The sequence below is a fragment of the Oncorhynchus mykiss genome, chromosome 23, assembly GCF_013265735.2.
Source record: "Oncorhynchus mykiss isolate Arlee chromosome 23, USDA_OmykA_1.1, whole genome shotgun sequence".
Lineage (NCBI taxonomy): Eukaryota > Metazoa > Chordata > Actinopteri > Salmoniformes > Salmonidae > Oncorhynchus > Oncorhynchus mykiss.
Window position 1 is genome coordinate 29,331,288 of NC_048587.1, and position 13,232 is coordinate 29,344,519.

The window sequence follows — 13,232 nt, forward strand, 5'->3', positions numbered from 1 at the left end:
GCAACGGCGAGGAAAGGCTTAACGTCCCCTTGTTACTAACTAGATGGAGACCCTTACAGTCGGTTGCAAAAAATAAATTGAATTCCTGCCCAACAGATAGAATAAATAAACGTGGTAGCGTGTTCAAGCCCTGTGTCTCTCTGGGAAGACCAAACCTGGCCTGGCTGACACAATTAGGGATAGATTTGTATTAGAATACAGGGAGATGGGGGGGAGAGAGAGGGGGGGTGTAGAGGAAGAGAGAGAAAGCGATAGAGAGAAAAAGTAACAGAAATAGAGAGTAAAACAGAAGCTATCTACGCAACAAGAAGTGATCTTCAAAACAAAACAACATTAGCCTGCAAAAATGTTGTATTGAAAAAATGTGGGCTACAGAAAGAAACAAAATAGTACAATTTGAAGCCATATGGAATTAAGTATTACAAGCAATAGAAATGTCCAAAGGATGAACAAAAATGTATTTGTTTTTATTTTGAGAAACAAGATGGGTATGAATATGGTGAATAAGATGTCATCAAGGTTTGTTGAAATGCATGTACGTCTGTGTTGGTGTTTTTGTCTTTACTCATCTTTTTTCTTCATGTTGAAGGTTGGGCATTACAGTGCCTTGCGAAAGTATTCGGCCCCCTTGAACTTTGCGACCTTTTGCCACATTTCAGGCTTCAAACAAAGATATAAAACTGTATTTTTTTGTGAAGAATCAACATCAAGTGGGACACAATCATGAAGTGGAACGACATTTATTGGATATTTCAAACTTTTTTAACAAATCAAAAACTGAAAAAATGGGTGTGCTAAATTATTCAGCCCCCTTAAGTGAATACTTTGTAGCGCTACCTTTTGCTGCGATTACAGCTGTAAGTCGCTTGGGGTATGTCTCTATCAGTTTTGCACATCGAGAGACTGAATTTTTTTCCCATTCCTCCTTGCAAAACAGCTCGAGCTCAGTGAGGTTGGATGGAGAGCATTTGTGAACAGCAGTTTTCAGTTCTTTCCACAGATTCTCGATTGGATTCAGGTCTGGACTTTGACTTGGCCATTCTAACACCTGGATATGTTTATTTTTGAACCATTCCATTGTAGATTTTGCTTTATGTTTTGGATCATTGTCTTGTTGGAAGACAAATCTCCGTCCCAGTCTCAGGTCTTTTGCAGACTCCATGAGCTTTTCTTCCAGAATGGTCCTGTATTTGGCTCCATCCATCTTCCCATCAATTTTAACCATCTTCCCTGTCCCTGCTGAAGAAAAGCAGGCCCAAACCATGATGCTGCCACCACCATGTTTGACAGTGGGGATGGTGTGTTCAGCTGTGTTGCTTTTACGCCAAACATAACGTTTTGCATTGTTGCCAAAAAGTTCAATTTTGGTTTCATCTGACCGGAGCACCTTCTTCCACATGTTTGGTGTGTCTCCCAGGTGGCTTTTGGCAAACTTTAAACAACACTTTTTATGGATATCTTTAAGAAATGGCTTTCTTCTTGCCACTCTTCCATAAAGGCCAGATTCGTGCAATATACGACTGATTGTTGTCCTATGGACAGAGTCTCCCACCTCAGCTGTAGATCTCTGCAGTTCATCCAGAGTGATCATGGGCCTCTTGGCTGCATCTCTGATCAGTCTTCTCCTTGTATGAGCTGAAAGTTTAGAGGGACGGCCAGGTCTTGGTAGATTTGCAGTGGTCTGATACTCCTTCCATTTCAATATTATCGCTTGCACAGTGCTCCTTGGGATGTTTAAAGCTTGGGAAATCTTTTTGTATCCAAATCCGGCTTTAAACTTCTTCACAACAGTATCTCGGACCTGCCTGGTGTGTTTCTTGTTCTTCATGATGCTCTCTGCGCTTTTAACGGACCTCTGAGACTATCACAGTGCAGGTGCATTTATACGGAGACTTGATTACAAACAGGTGGATTGTATTTATCATCATTAGTCATTTAGGTCAACATTTGATCATTCAGAGATCCTCACTGAACTTCTGGAGAGAGTTTGCTGCACTGAAAGTAAAGGGGCTGAATAATTTTGCATGCCCAATTTTTCAGTTTTTGATTTGTTAAAAAAGTTTGAAATATCCAATAAATGTCGTTCCACTTCATGATTGTGTCCCACTTGTTGTTGATTCTTCACAAAAAAATACAGTTTTATATCTTTATGTTTGCAGCCTGAAATGTGGCAAAAGGTCGCAAAGTTCAAGGGGGCCGAATACTTTCGCAAGGCACTGTAAGTCCCAGCAGACCTCATATCTAGTTTAATGTATCTATATTTGTGAATTGTTAAGTTGCCTATTGTCTTTGTATACAGTAGATGTTTGTATTGTTTAATTAAAACCCAAATATATATGTATATTTTTTTAAACTGAAATGCAAAACAAAAATACAGTTGCAGTACTTAACTCAAATCAAAGGGGTAATTTGAAACAAAATCCAGTGCTATACTTACCATAATCAACATAGACCACTGAACTCTGAATAGCCATGTGTAAGTGTATTTTCTCCAGTGAGTGCCTTGGGGTTTTGTTATGCAGATGTATTTTTATATAACAGCACTGACTAATTTAGTGTTTAGATGAACACAAATGTTTTGATAGCATGTTGCCCAAAGCAAGACGCTATTGTATGTCTCTGTTAGGGAGTACCCTTAGGTAAACAAACAACGTCATTGTATAAAAGTATTAAACAGTGATTTGATAAACGGAATTAATAGTTTGGTAGGCAGGTTTTAGCTACTTTGAGACTTGTAGGGAAAGGGAGTTGATTCATGATTTATGATTCTATGAAAAATCGTTGAGCAGAGGATCAAGATTCATCTGAACATTAAAAATGATGCATTCTGAGACAAACTGCATCTGGAATAACATAAACTTTCCCCCGTTAATACAATGATTGATGATTAGTCTCAATTCTGTGTAAACTCAAATTGAATTAAACATGCATCGATCCAATGTTTCATGTGAGACTTGTCATTATTTGTTGATGATTTTATTTTAATTTTACCTCAAAGCATGCCAAAAGAAAATACATTCTCATAATTCTTCCCTTTCAGATGCACTGCAGTGTTTTATCACTGATAGCCTCTCACTCTGCTGAGGCTTTTGCCTGGAGATCATTGAATGATATGCCCTTACCCGTGCAGTTAGACGAGGCATCATTAACAACGTAGAGAGATGAAACTGAACCGGTATTATTTTTTCCAAAAAGCTCTCACAGTCTCAAATCAGAATTAGATGTTAATCCATGTTTCTCAAAAGTCAAATTTCGAAGTTGTTCCAAACTTCAAATTTCAAAGTGTTTAAGGATAAGTTTACGAATTAACTCCACATTTTTAAGGTTAGGGTTAAGTTTAGGCACTTACTCCGAAGTCCTAAGGTTAGGCATTAACTCCAAATGGTTAAGGTAAGGGTTAAGGTTTGGGATAGGCTTAAAATAAAAAAATATATATACTGTATATATTTTTGCGCTGGATTCAAACATACAATTTTTTGCCCATCCACCATCCCAGTCCACAATGCCCTCACAAAACCGAAACCTAAAAGGCTCCTTAACAGCTTCTACACCCAAGCCATAAGACTGCTAAACAAATAATTTGCATTGACCCCCTTTTTACGCTGCTGCTACTCGCTGTTAATTATCTATGCATAGTAACTTTATCCCTACTTACATGTCACCACGTAAGCATTGGACTAGTAACCGAAAGGTTGAAAGATTGAATCCCTGAGCGGACAAGGTAAAATAAAATCTGTTTTTCTGCCCCTAACCAATGCCGTTAACCCACTGCTCCTAAGCCATCATTGAAAATAAGAATTTGTTCTTAAACTGATTTGCATAGTTAAATAAAGGGAAAATAAAAATGTTGAGAGTGCTTTAAAGGCTTATAACAACCAACCATGTTCTGCTATGTTCCCAAAAATAACATCAGCCCTCTCTCACTTATTGTGTCATATAAATCATATTTCTAATCACTGCCCAGTATAATCCACAACACCGTCAAAAGAGCTGCATTTCTGTTTGATGCAAAGGATGTTTTATACGTTTAGGGCCAAGGGACATCCCCGCAAGCCAAATAGTAACTTTCTTTGATAACTATGCCTCATCCCAATTGCCTCATAGAACTAGCAAAGACAATCCAGGTTCTTTGCGGAGGAACCTAACACCCATCTGGTGTGAAGAATTACTATTTTCCAGCCTTTTCTGTCCGCTTGTATCAATTTGTTCAAGGCCAAGCAGCCTGCAATGCAACCTCAGCCTCAAAAAAGACCTTTCAGACTGTGTTGCCATGGCAACAGGCCACAACAAAGAACAACCACCACTTGATTGGTCTTGAAAATAAACTTAAAGTTGCAGTTCTCAGAATTGTTCTCAGAATTGTAGAGGACGGGGCCATACCTGAGGTAAGATTAGACCCAAGTCAAATAATTATAGAGTAGGACTCTCTTAAACAAAACATTTTAGTACTCATCACTTCATTCTCTACCAGAAAGTTGTTTGGCCCTCTTTGAAGACCTGCATGTTAATAGATTCCTACGTTTTCATTTATAAAGCCATTTTACAAAAAGTCCCAATGTTCCTAACATCTTTACCAAACTTTAGACATACGAGTTACCACACCTGGTCTCTGTAAATTCCTTTGATCTCTACTGAGTTAGATCAATCAGCTTTTAGTTTTCTTGCATCTTATTTGTGGAAAAATCTTCAAAATGTTCTTACATTTTATGTTTTGGTGCCACTAGGGCAATTCAGAAGGCTGATTGAGGAAATTATTACTGATGAATGTGTTCATTTTTTTATGACCATGTTGTTCTTTCTATTTGTATTTTGTATTAATATTGATGTGTGTATTTTCTGTAATTTATGTGATTCAGTTCTCATCTGTAAAAGAGACCTTGGTCTAAGTATGACCAAAATAAAAGGTTTAAAAAAATACACTGCTCTCTTAGATTCTCTTCGATGTGTGCATGACTGTGTGTGTATGTAGTACTCTTCGCAGCATTAACGGGATACTTCGGGATTTTGGCAATGAAGCCCTGTATCTACTTCCCCATAGTCAGACGAACTCATGGATACCATTTTTATGTCGCCGTGTCCATTTTGAAGGAAATTAGAGGTCGTTCCGTGAGACAATTCTAACTAGTGTTAGCTCAATGACTGGACGTCTATGGGTATCTACTGCAGATACCCATAGACATCCAGTCATTGTGCCTACGCTGGTTAGCGAATGTGCTAGCTCTAGATAGCAACATTCTTCAAACTCTACTCGTAGACATAAAAATGGTATCCACAAGTTCATCTGAATCTGGGGAAGTAGATGAAGGGTCTCATTGCCAGAATCCCAAAGTTCCCCTTTAATCCTGTGTAAAACACATGTGTAACACAGTTAAAAATGTAGTCTTGGTTATATGTGAAGTTGTCTACCAGTGTTGATAGAGCCTCCAAGAGGTTAAAGATGTTACTGCAGATCTGGTACAACGTGTGTTGCTGATGTTCTCCAGCAGACAAAGCTATTCCTATACTAGAGGTACATGGACATATCCTGAAACATGCTGTCTGCAATAGTTCATATGTTTTACAATAAATCGTGTTTTCTAAGTTGAAAACGCTAACACATTATAATTATTATCCATGTTGGGATGTGAAAGCTGCTTATGTATGAGGATTGTGCATTAAGTGATTTATGAAAAGTAAATGTTTTATTTTATTTTACAAATCCAGATCCTGTCACGTTTGCAGTGACCCTTGGGCATGTGTGAAGACATTTACACATTGTGTCTGTCTTCCAGGTATGTTTTAATATGTGTTATTCAGCATGTTGTGCATGCTTGTTGGTTCTCCAGCAGAGCTCACGATTACTCTCTCACTCTCAATGCAAAGCAATGCAGTCGTTCTGATTTGGAATTCTGGTTGAATGTAATTGAATTGATTATAAAATGTAGAAATTGCCTTCAACTTTAATTGGATAGAATTTTTATTGGATTTATATTGTACTAAAACTATACGATAATTTGTTTAAATGTGTATTGTGGATTATGTATTAATGTTAATATGTAAATAACTTTTTACTGTTTTAATTATATAATAAAAATATACAAATCTAAAGCTTTTCAAATGCTGGAGATCCTGTCATGTTTGCAGTGACCCTTGTGCATGTATGAAAACGTTCAGACGTTGTGTCTGTCTTCCAGGAAAAAATAAGACCCAAAAGCAAGTCCTGTGTCTGTCATCCATCTGACCAACCAAACAGAGTTACACATACTTTCACAGAATTCCAAGTCTGACGCATTTACCACTACTCAGCATTAAAACATCAGGCCTTCAGTGACCTGGTCCTTCCACAGTGAGGGTACATAACAGAAGTCTTTTAACAGCCAGCCGACTGGAAGTCCTCAGATTATGATTTGGAAGGAGTTTGTTCGAGGACGCAATTAGAGAGGCTCAGTGTTTGAACAGGCTAAGTAGTCAAATAAGTAGGACGACTAAAACTACTTCACCAATTACCACCGTTCAAACAAGGACACTTGGTCTCGTGGTTTCTTGGCTCATTGGTTAGGATTATTAATTTATTAATTCCTCTACTCCATTGTACCTTGGGGTGGGTAACTTGTAAAGAACCTACTGCATTAATCACTCAGAAATGTCTTCACTGAACTGCACAATAGGTCTAAGACGTCAATCTTTTAATCACAAGTGTTGCACAAGATTACAGTAAATTTTACTAAGACCACCCTGTGGGGACAAACTTCTGTAAAACTGACACTTTAAATCCGACAGAAAATGAACTCTGTGCACCACAGCGGGTTAACTAGTAGAGACACCATCAAACTAACTACCTGACAGAATACTGTTACTATCTGTTAATAACAGTAGACTCTTTCAATCTTTCCTCTGTTAAAGATGCACTCTGAGATCTTAAGCATAACAAATTCATAACATATTGCACAAATTGGATTTGTAACATACCACATGAATTGCAAAATACGTACGATATCATACAAATTGCAAAATCATGTCACACGAAATGGATGACATAGTACACGATTGGCTGAAATAGTACACAACAAACAGGGACCATTTTTTGGTCGTGAGCACCATTTTCAAAACTACTGGCTGAAGTTATACAAAAGTTTGAGAGTGCATCTTTAAGCCTCTTTCACACACACATACACAGTCGTCTTACCTGCAATGTTTGTGTGGGCCACTCAGCGTCTCGATGACAAAGCATTCTCCATCATTCAAGCAGTAGGCCAGGTCCTTCACGTGACATTGCTTGAAATGCTCTGAGCGCATTTGAGGAATGGTGGGTGACGCTGCAGAGAAAATATCGAAATGACAGAAAAGGGAGATGGAGAAAGAGAGAAAAAAGAAAGAGATAATGTTAGTTAAAAAATAACAAGGAACACATTTCATCAGTTCATATTCAAATCAAAACGATAAGACATATATTTCTTATGCCGATCTATGACTAAGTAGTAAGCAACATGTAAGACTCAAAAAGGTACTCTAAGAACTGAAAAAACCTAAATCAAATAAAACTCCCAACGAATTCCCCAGAAATGCACAGTAAGACCACACCCTGCACTGCTGCAGCATGAGTAGCCATGTGAGTGTTTTCCTATTAGTCTTCTTTGTAGGTTTCATTACTGTAGAAGTGACAGTGGATGTGCTGTAATACACTGTATGTAAAGTTAATACAAAAGCCCAGTGTTTGCTTAGCTCCTGGTACATCACTGAGAGAAGATGAATGAGGGATGCTGATAATCTGTCCTGCTCTGATTAATACTGGAAGGTCTGCAGTGTTCGGGAACTTGACTCCTTAAAATGATTAATAACACCAAGAGCCTACGGTGTAGTGAGAATATCAACTTTGCCTAACTGATGACAGTCCTATTAAAATGCTAGACCATGCCTCAATGGTCCTTCAATGGCTAATGTTAGCTAGCTAGCTATTGGCTGTGTACAAGGGGATTGTTTGAAAGAGAAACTCACTTCGACTACTATGAGAGATGGCACTCCCTTATTTCCTGTTATAAAATCACAAAAATGTCTTGCTAGCTGACTTACTTTCCGCTGTCGAAGCACTGTTTCCTGAAGCATTCTGCCCTGTTCTGAAAGAGCTCCCTGGGTTTACCGTCATGCTGTGGATGTTTGGTCAGTTAATTTGTTCGTTTTGAGAGACTAATTACTAAGCACTTCCCTGCACAAAACACATTGTGGGCACTCCTCATTATTTCTCAAAGTTTGTATTAAACCAAGAGAGAGAAACTCATCGCTGTATTTGGCTTCATGACAATTGAGCTCAGTCAGAACTTGTCACTTTCTTCAGTCCATTTGATGACAGCAGTGAGTGATGGCGAGTGGGAATTACAAGCCAGTGGCTGACAGCACATCATCTGCTGCTGAACAACAGCATTGCAGCGTGTGGGTCGCATAGTAAAAAGATCCGTTAAACCATGAAGCACACGGGCATCTTCCACCCACTCTTGCAGCTGCCAAACTGAGCAGAGTCACCGCTGCTAAGCAGAGAGCGCACTGAACAGAGAGTGCAGTTGCAGTAATTAATGCAATAATTCTAAATGTACCCTGACACGTCGCAAACCACCATTAACAGGTCTGTGACCCACCTCGACCCATACTTTAAGAAAGGCTGGTCTAGACCTGTTGTTTAGAAAGCATGTGACAGATCACATTTGATTATGTGGACCTCTGGTTGAGAGTCTCTCTGCATGCAGAGTGTATGTCTTCCAGAGGAACTGGGGCTCATTTCACTGGGTGTGTTGTTACAGAGAGGGGAACATCTCCAGTAAGAGTGCCTCTCTATAGCTGCCACAAAATGGAAGTGCTCTTCACCCCCTATTAAAATCTCTTTTTACGCCAGGGAATCCAAGTATAACACAACCAGAGCCAATGGAAAGGACTCCCAGGCAAGGCCCAGGGGACAGACGGTCACCATGATGTTGGAGCACCACCAAAGCATTGCTTTTAAAAGGACATGGATATGTATGCTTGCTGTCATTATAAGCCCTTTCTGAATCTACCCTGTTCTACTCCTTCTCCCATAGAGCAACAGCAGAATTTGACTTGACTGTATTTGTGACCCCTCGAAAACTCGTGCATAATACAGGAACAGATTATTTGACCTCGGACCCTAATGTCTAATTACCACCATTGTTTGCTTCACTACTGCCTCCCTCAACTTAACTCCTTCACTCCTTTCCTTTATCAACCAGACCTGCTGTGATGAGCTATAGCATTTGGAGTTGTTTTGTTTCAAATACTTTGAGTGTTTAAGGCTGCCTGAAGAGCGATATGGGTGGGTTTTGCACTTTTGGGACAAATTCATTGGTTATATAGAGCCACACATTCACATTCAAGCGCAGTGAAAGTAATTGAAAGAAAACAAATACTATCTTAACCTAGGTCTGCTATCAACTGACAATGATTTGCCGGACTAAAGATATAAATTAGCTCCAGAGATATGTAACTCCAGTGCATTTACATGGATTTATAAGCTGAAATGTTGGTTAAGAAACAAGTACAGAAACAGACTCAATGCTGAGCATGACCTCAGGGTTGCACTGTCAGAAACTGAGACCAGAATAGACCTGCTTGTTGAAAACTTGAACCAGTCACAAACCTATCATCAGGACTGTGTGTGTGTGTGCGTGCGTGCGTGCATGAGTGTGTGTGTGTGTGTGTGTGTGTGTGTGTTTTATGGTCTACATCTGTGTGATGTGATCAATCAGTTTATTCCAGTTCAGAAGAAAATACATTTATTGCATTTTAACAGCAACAGTTCCAACCTAGACTTGTTTTCAACAATCATTTCTACAGTATGATTAAATTCTTATTTACAATGACGGACTACCAAAAGGCCTTCTGCTGGGACAGGGGCTGGGATTAAAAATAAAAAATATAGGACAAAACACACATCACGACAAGAGAGGCAACTCAACATTACATAAACACGCAACACCATATGTTTGGGGAGTATCCAACATGTCTTTTGGCGAACACCAAACATGTTTGCTTATTTTTTTCTGGCCTCTCTGTCGTAAAGCCCAGCTCTGTGGAGTGTATGGCTTGAAGTGGTCCTATGGACAGATACTCCATTCACAGCTATGGAGCTTTGCAGCTCCTTCAGGGTTATCTTTGGTCTCTTTGGCGCCTCTCTGATTAATGCCCTCCTTGCCTGGTCCGTGAGTTTTGGTGGGCGGCCCTCTCTTGGCAGGTTTGTTGTGGTGCCCTATTCTTTCCATTTTTATAATGGATTTAATGGTGCTTCGTGGGATGTTCAAAGTGTTGTATATTATTTTATAACCCAACCCTGATCTGTGCTTCTCTACAACTTTGTCCCTGGCCTGTTTGGAGAGGTCCTTGGTCTTCATAGTACCGCTTGCTTGGTGGTCCCTCTTGATTCGTGGTGTTGCAGACTCTGGGGCCTTTCGGAACAGGTGTAAATATACTGAGATCATGTGACAGATCATGTGACACTTAGATTGCACACATCTCTTTTCCATATTATTATTTTTTGAATATTTTGAAAAAATGGAGCCACTGTAAGTCTGTGTGATGTGATCAATCCGTTCAGAATTAAAATGATGTATTGTATTTTAACAGCAACAGTTCCAACCTAGACACATACGTAAGAGTGTTTTTAGTGGGGAAAAATAAACATGAGTAGCTATTTATATGGGTAGTTCATTTAACTGTTATTTGTCTATGTTGCATTTGTTCATGGGCATACAGTAAGGGCAACGAAATGTACCGATATTTACGTATAGTCACATGTTTTCGTAAACTTGGGTCCCAGACAAACACTGAATTTCTAATTTGGGTCCCAGGCTGAAAAGGTTTAATAACCCCTGGTCTAGACTAACAGTGACATGTTTAAGGACTCTTCCCAACAATAATGAGAGAAATAAAAATAGAGAAATAATAAAAAGTAAAACACGTAATAATAAAAGTACTAATAAATACACATGAGTAACGATAACTTGGCTACATACACGGGGCACCAGTACAGAGTCAATGTGCAGGGCTACAAGGTAATTGAGGAAGATATGTAACCTTTATTTAACTAGGCAGGTCAGTTAAGAACCCATTCTTATTTACAATGACGGCCTACCCCGGCCAATGCTGGGCCAATTGTGCGCCGCCCAATCACGACCAGATGTGATTCAGCCTGGAGTCAAACCAGGTACTGTAATGACACCTCTTGCACTGAGATGCAGTGCCTTATACCTCTGTGCTACTCGGGAGCCTTAACTAGGAATAAACTAGAAATAAAGTGATAGATAATAAACAGTAGCAGCAGCGTATGTGTTGAGTAAAAAAGTTAGTCTTAAGAATTGGGGGTAGGAGCTGTTCAGGGTCCTTTAGGTTCAAGAGTTGGTGCATCGGTAATGCTTTCCTTGGGTGGCTGGAGTCTTTTGGGGGATCTGAGAACACATGCCAAATAATAATTTCAGCCTCCTGAAGGGGAAGAGGCATTGCTGTGCCCTCTCCATGACTGGGTTGGTGTGTGTGTGGACCATGATAGATCATTAGTGATGTGGACACACCGAGGAACTTGAAGCTCTGGAGCCGCTTCACTACAGCCCCACCGTTGTGAAGGGGGGCGTGCTCTGTGTTGAACGCTGAGTCGTAGTCATTGAACAGCATTCTTAAGTATGGGTTCCTCTTGTCCAGGTGGGAAAGGGCAGTGTGGAGCGCAATAGAGATTGCGTCATCTGTTGAGGCGGTATGCAAATTAGAGTGGGTCCAGGGTGTCTCGGATGATGGTGTTGATTTGAGCCATAACCAGCCATTCAAAGTATTTCATGAATACATTTGTGAGTGCTATGGAGCGGTAGTCATTTAGACAGGCTACATTGGCGCACAGGGACTATGGTGGTCTACTTGAAACATGTACAGTACCAGTCAAATGTTTGGAGACACCTTCTCATTCAAGGGTTTTTCTTTATTTATACAATTTGACAAGACTGAGAGTGATGGAATGCTGCATCAGATGATCTGGCCTCCACAATCACCCGACCACAACCCAATTGAGATGGTTTGGGATGATTTGCGTGATCACACAGTTGTCAGAAACAGATGGTGCTCTCATGCATGGTTCAGTGTTGCTTGCCTCAAAGCACGCATAACAGACATTTAGCTAGTCTTGGAGGCTCACTTCAATCTGCAGATCGTAAGTGTCACTGTGGGGACGCCATCGTCAATGCACTTATTAATGAAGCCGGTAACTGATGTGATAAACTCCTCAATGCCATTAGAATAATCCCAGGACAGTCTGTGCTACCAAAACAGTCCTATAGCTTAGCATCCGCTTCATCAGACCACTTCGGTATTTAGCGCTTCACTGGTACTTCCTGTTTGATTTTTTTCTTGTAAGCAGGAATCAGGAGGATAAAGTTACAGATTTTCCAAGGGAGAGCTTTGTATGCATTTCTGTGTGTGGAGTAACACTTGACATGCTGGTAGAAATGAGGTAAGATGGATTTCAGTTTTCCTGCATTAAAGTCACCAGCCGTTAGGAGCGTGGCTTCTGGAAGAGGATTTTCTTGTTTGCTTATGGCCCTGTACAGCTCATTGAGTGGGGTCTTAGTGCCAGCATCAGTTTGTGGTGGTAAATTGACAGCTACAAAAAATATAAATGAAAACTTTCTTGGTAAAAGTATGGTAAATAGTATGGTCTACAGCTTATAATTCGGTATTCTAACACAGGCGAGCAGAATTTAGAGACATCCTTAATTTTAGAGATTGAGCACCAGCTGTTGTTAAAAGGATACTTTGGGCTTTTGGCAATGATGCCCTTTATCTACTTCCTCAGAGTCGGTTGAACTCATGGATACCATGTTTATGTCTTTGTGTCCAGTATGAAGGAAGTTAGAGGAAGTTTCACAAGCCAATGCTAACTACCATTAGCACAATGTCTAGAAGTCTATGGGTATCTTCATCCAAATCGAGGTTAGTGAATGCTGTTCAGATGTCCAGAAGCTATTTTCCGTCATCTGAAACGATGGCGTAAACATTTTATACAAAAATAGTTAAGAACGGTGCAAGAAAACACACAATATAGTGGTCAGGAGCCCGTAAAACAGCTGCTCTCCATTGCAGCGCCATTCTATTGCTTAAGTAGCCAACATCCATGAAGCACACTTTAGAGCCTCTACTGTTTTAATCAAAATAGACCTTTTAATTTAATACTTGGCTTGTTGGGTATTCAGCATCTCAAACTGCCAAGA

General features: G+C 39.9%; 1 protein-coding gene across 2 annotated transcripts in view; it reads right to left on the reverse strand.

Annotated features, from left to right (window-relative positions):
- Positions 1-13,232, reverse strand: part of LOC110502554 (pro-neuregulin-3, membrane-bound isoform) — a 511,715-nt gene that overhangs the window by 210,242 nt on the left and 288,241 nt on the right. For both annotated transcript variants that reach the window (XM_021580674.2, XM_021580673.2), the window contains exon 2: positions 7,166-7,295. In XM_021580674.2, the coding sequence (XP_021436349.2) occupies positions 7,166-7,295 (130 nt within the window). The remainder of the gene's footprint in view (positions 1-7,165; positions 7,296-13,232) is intronic.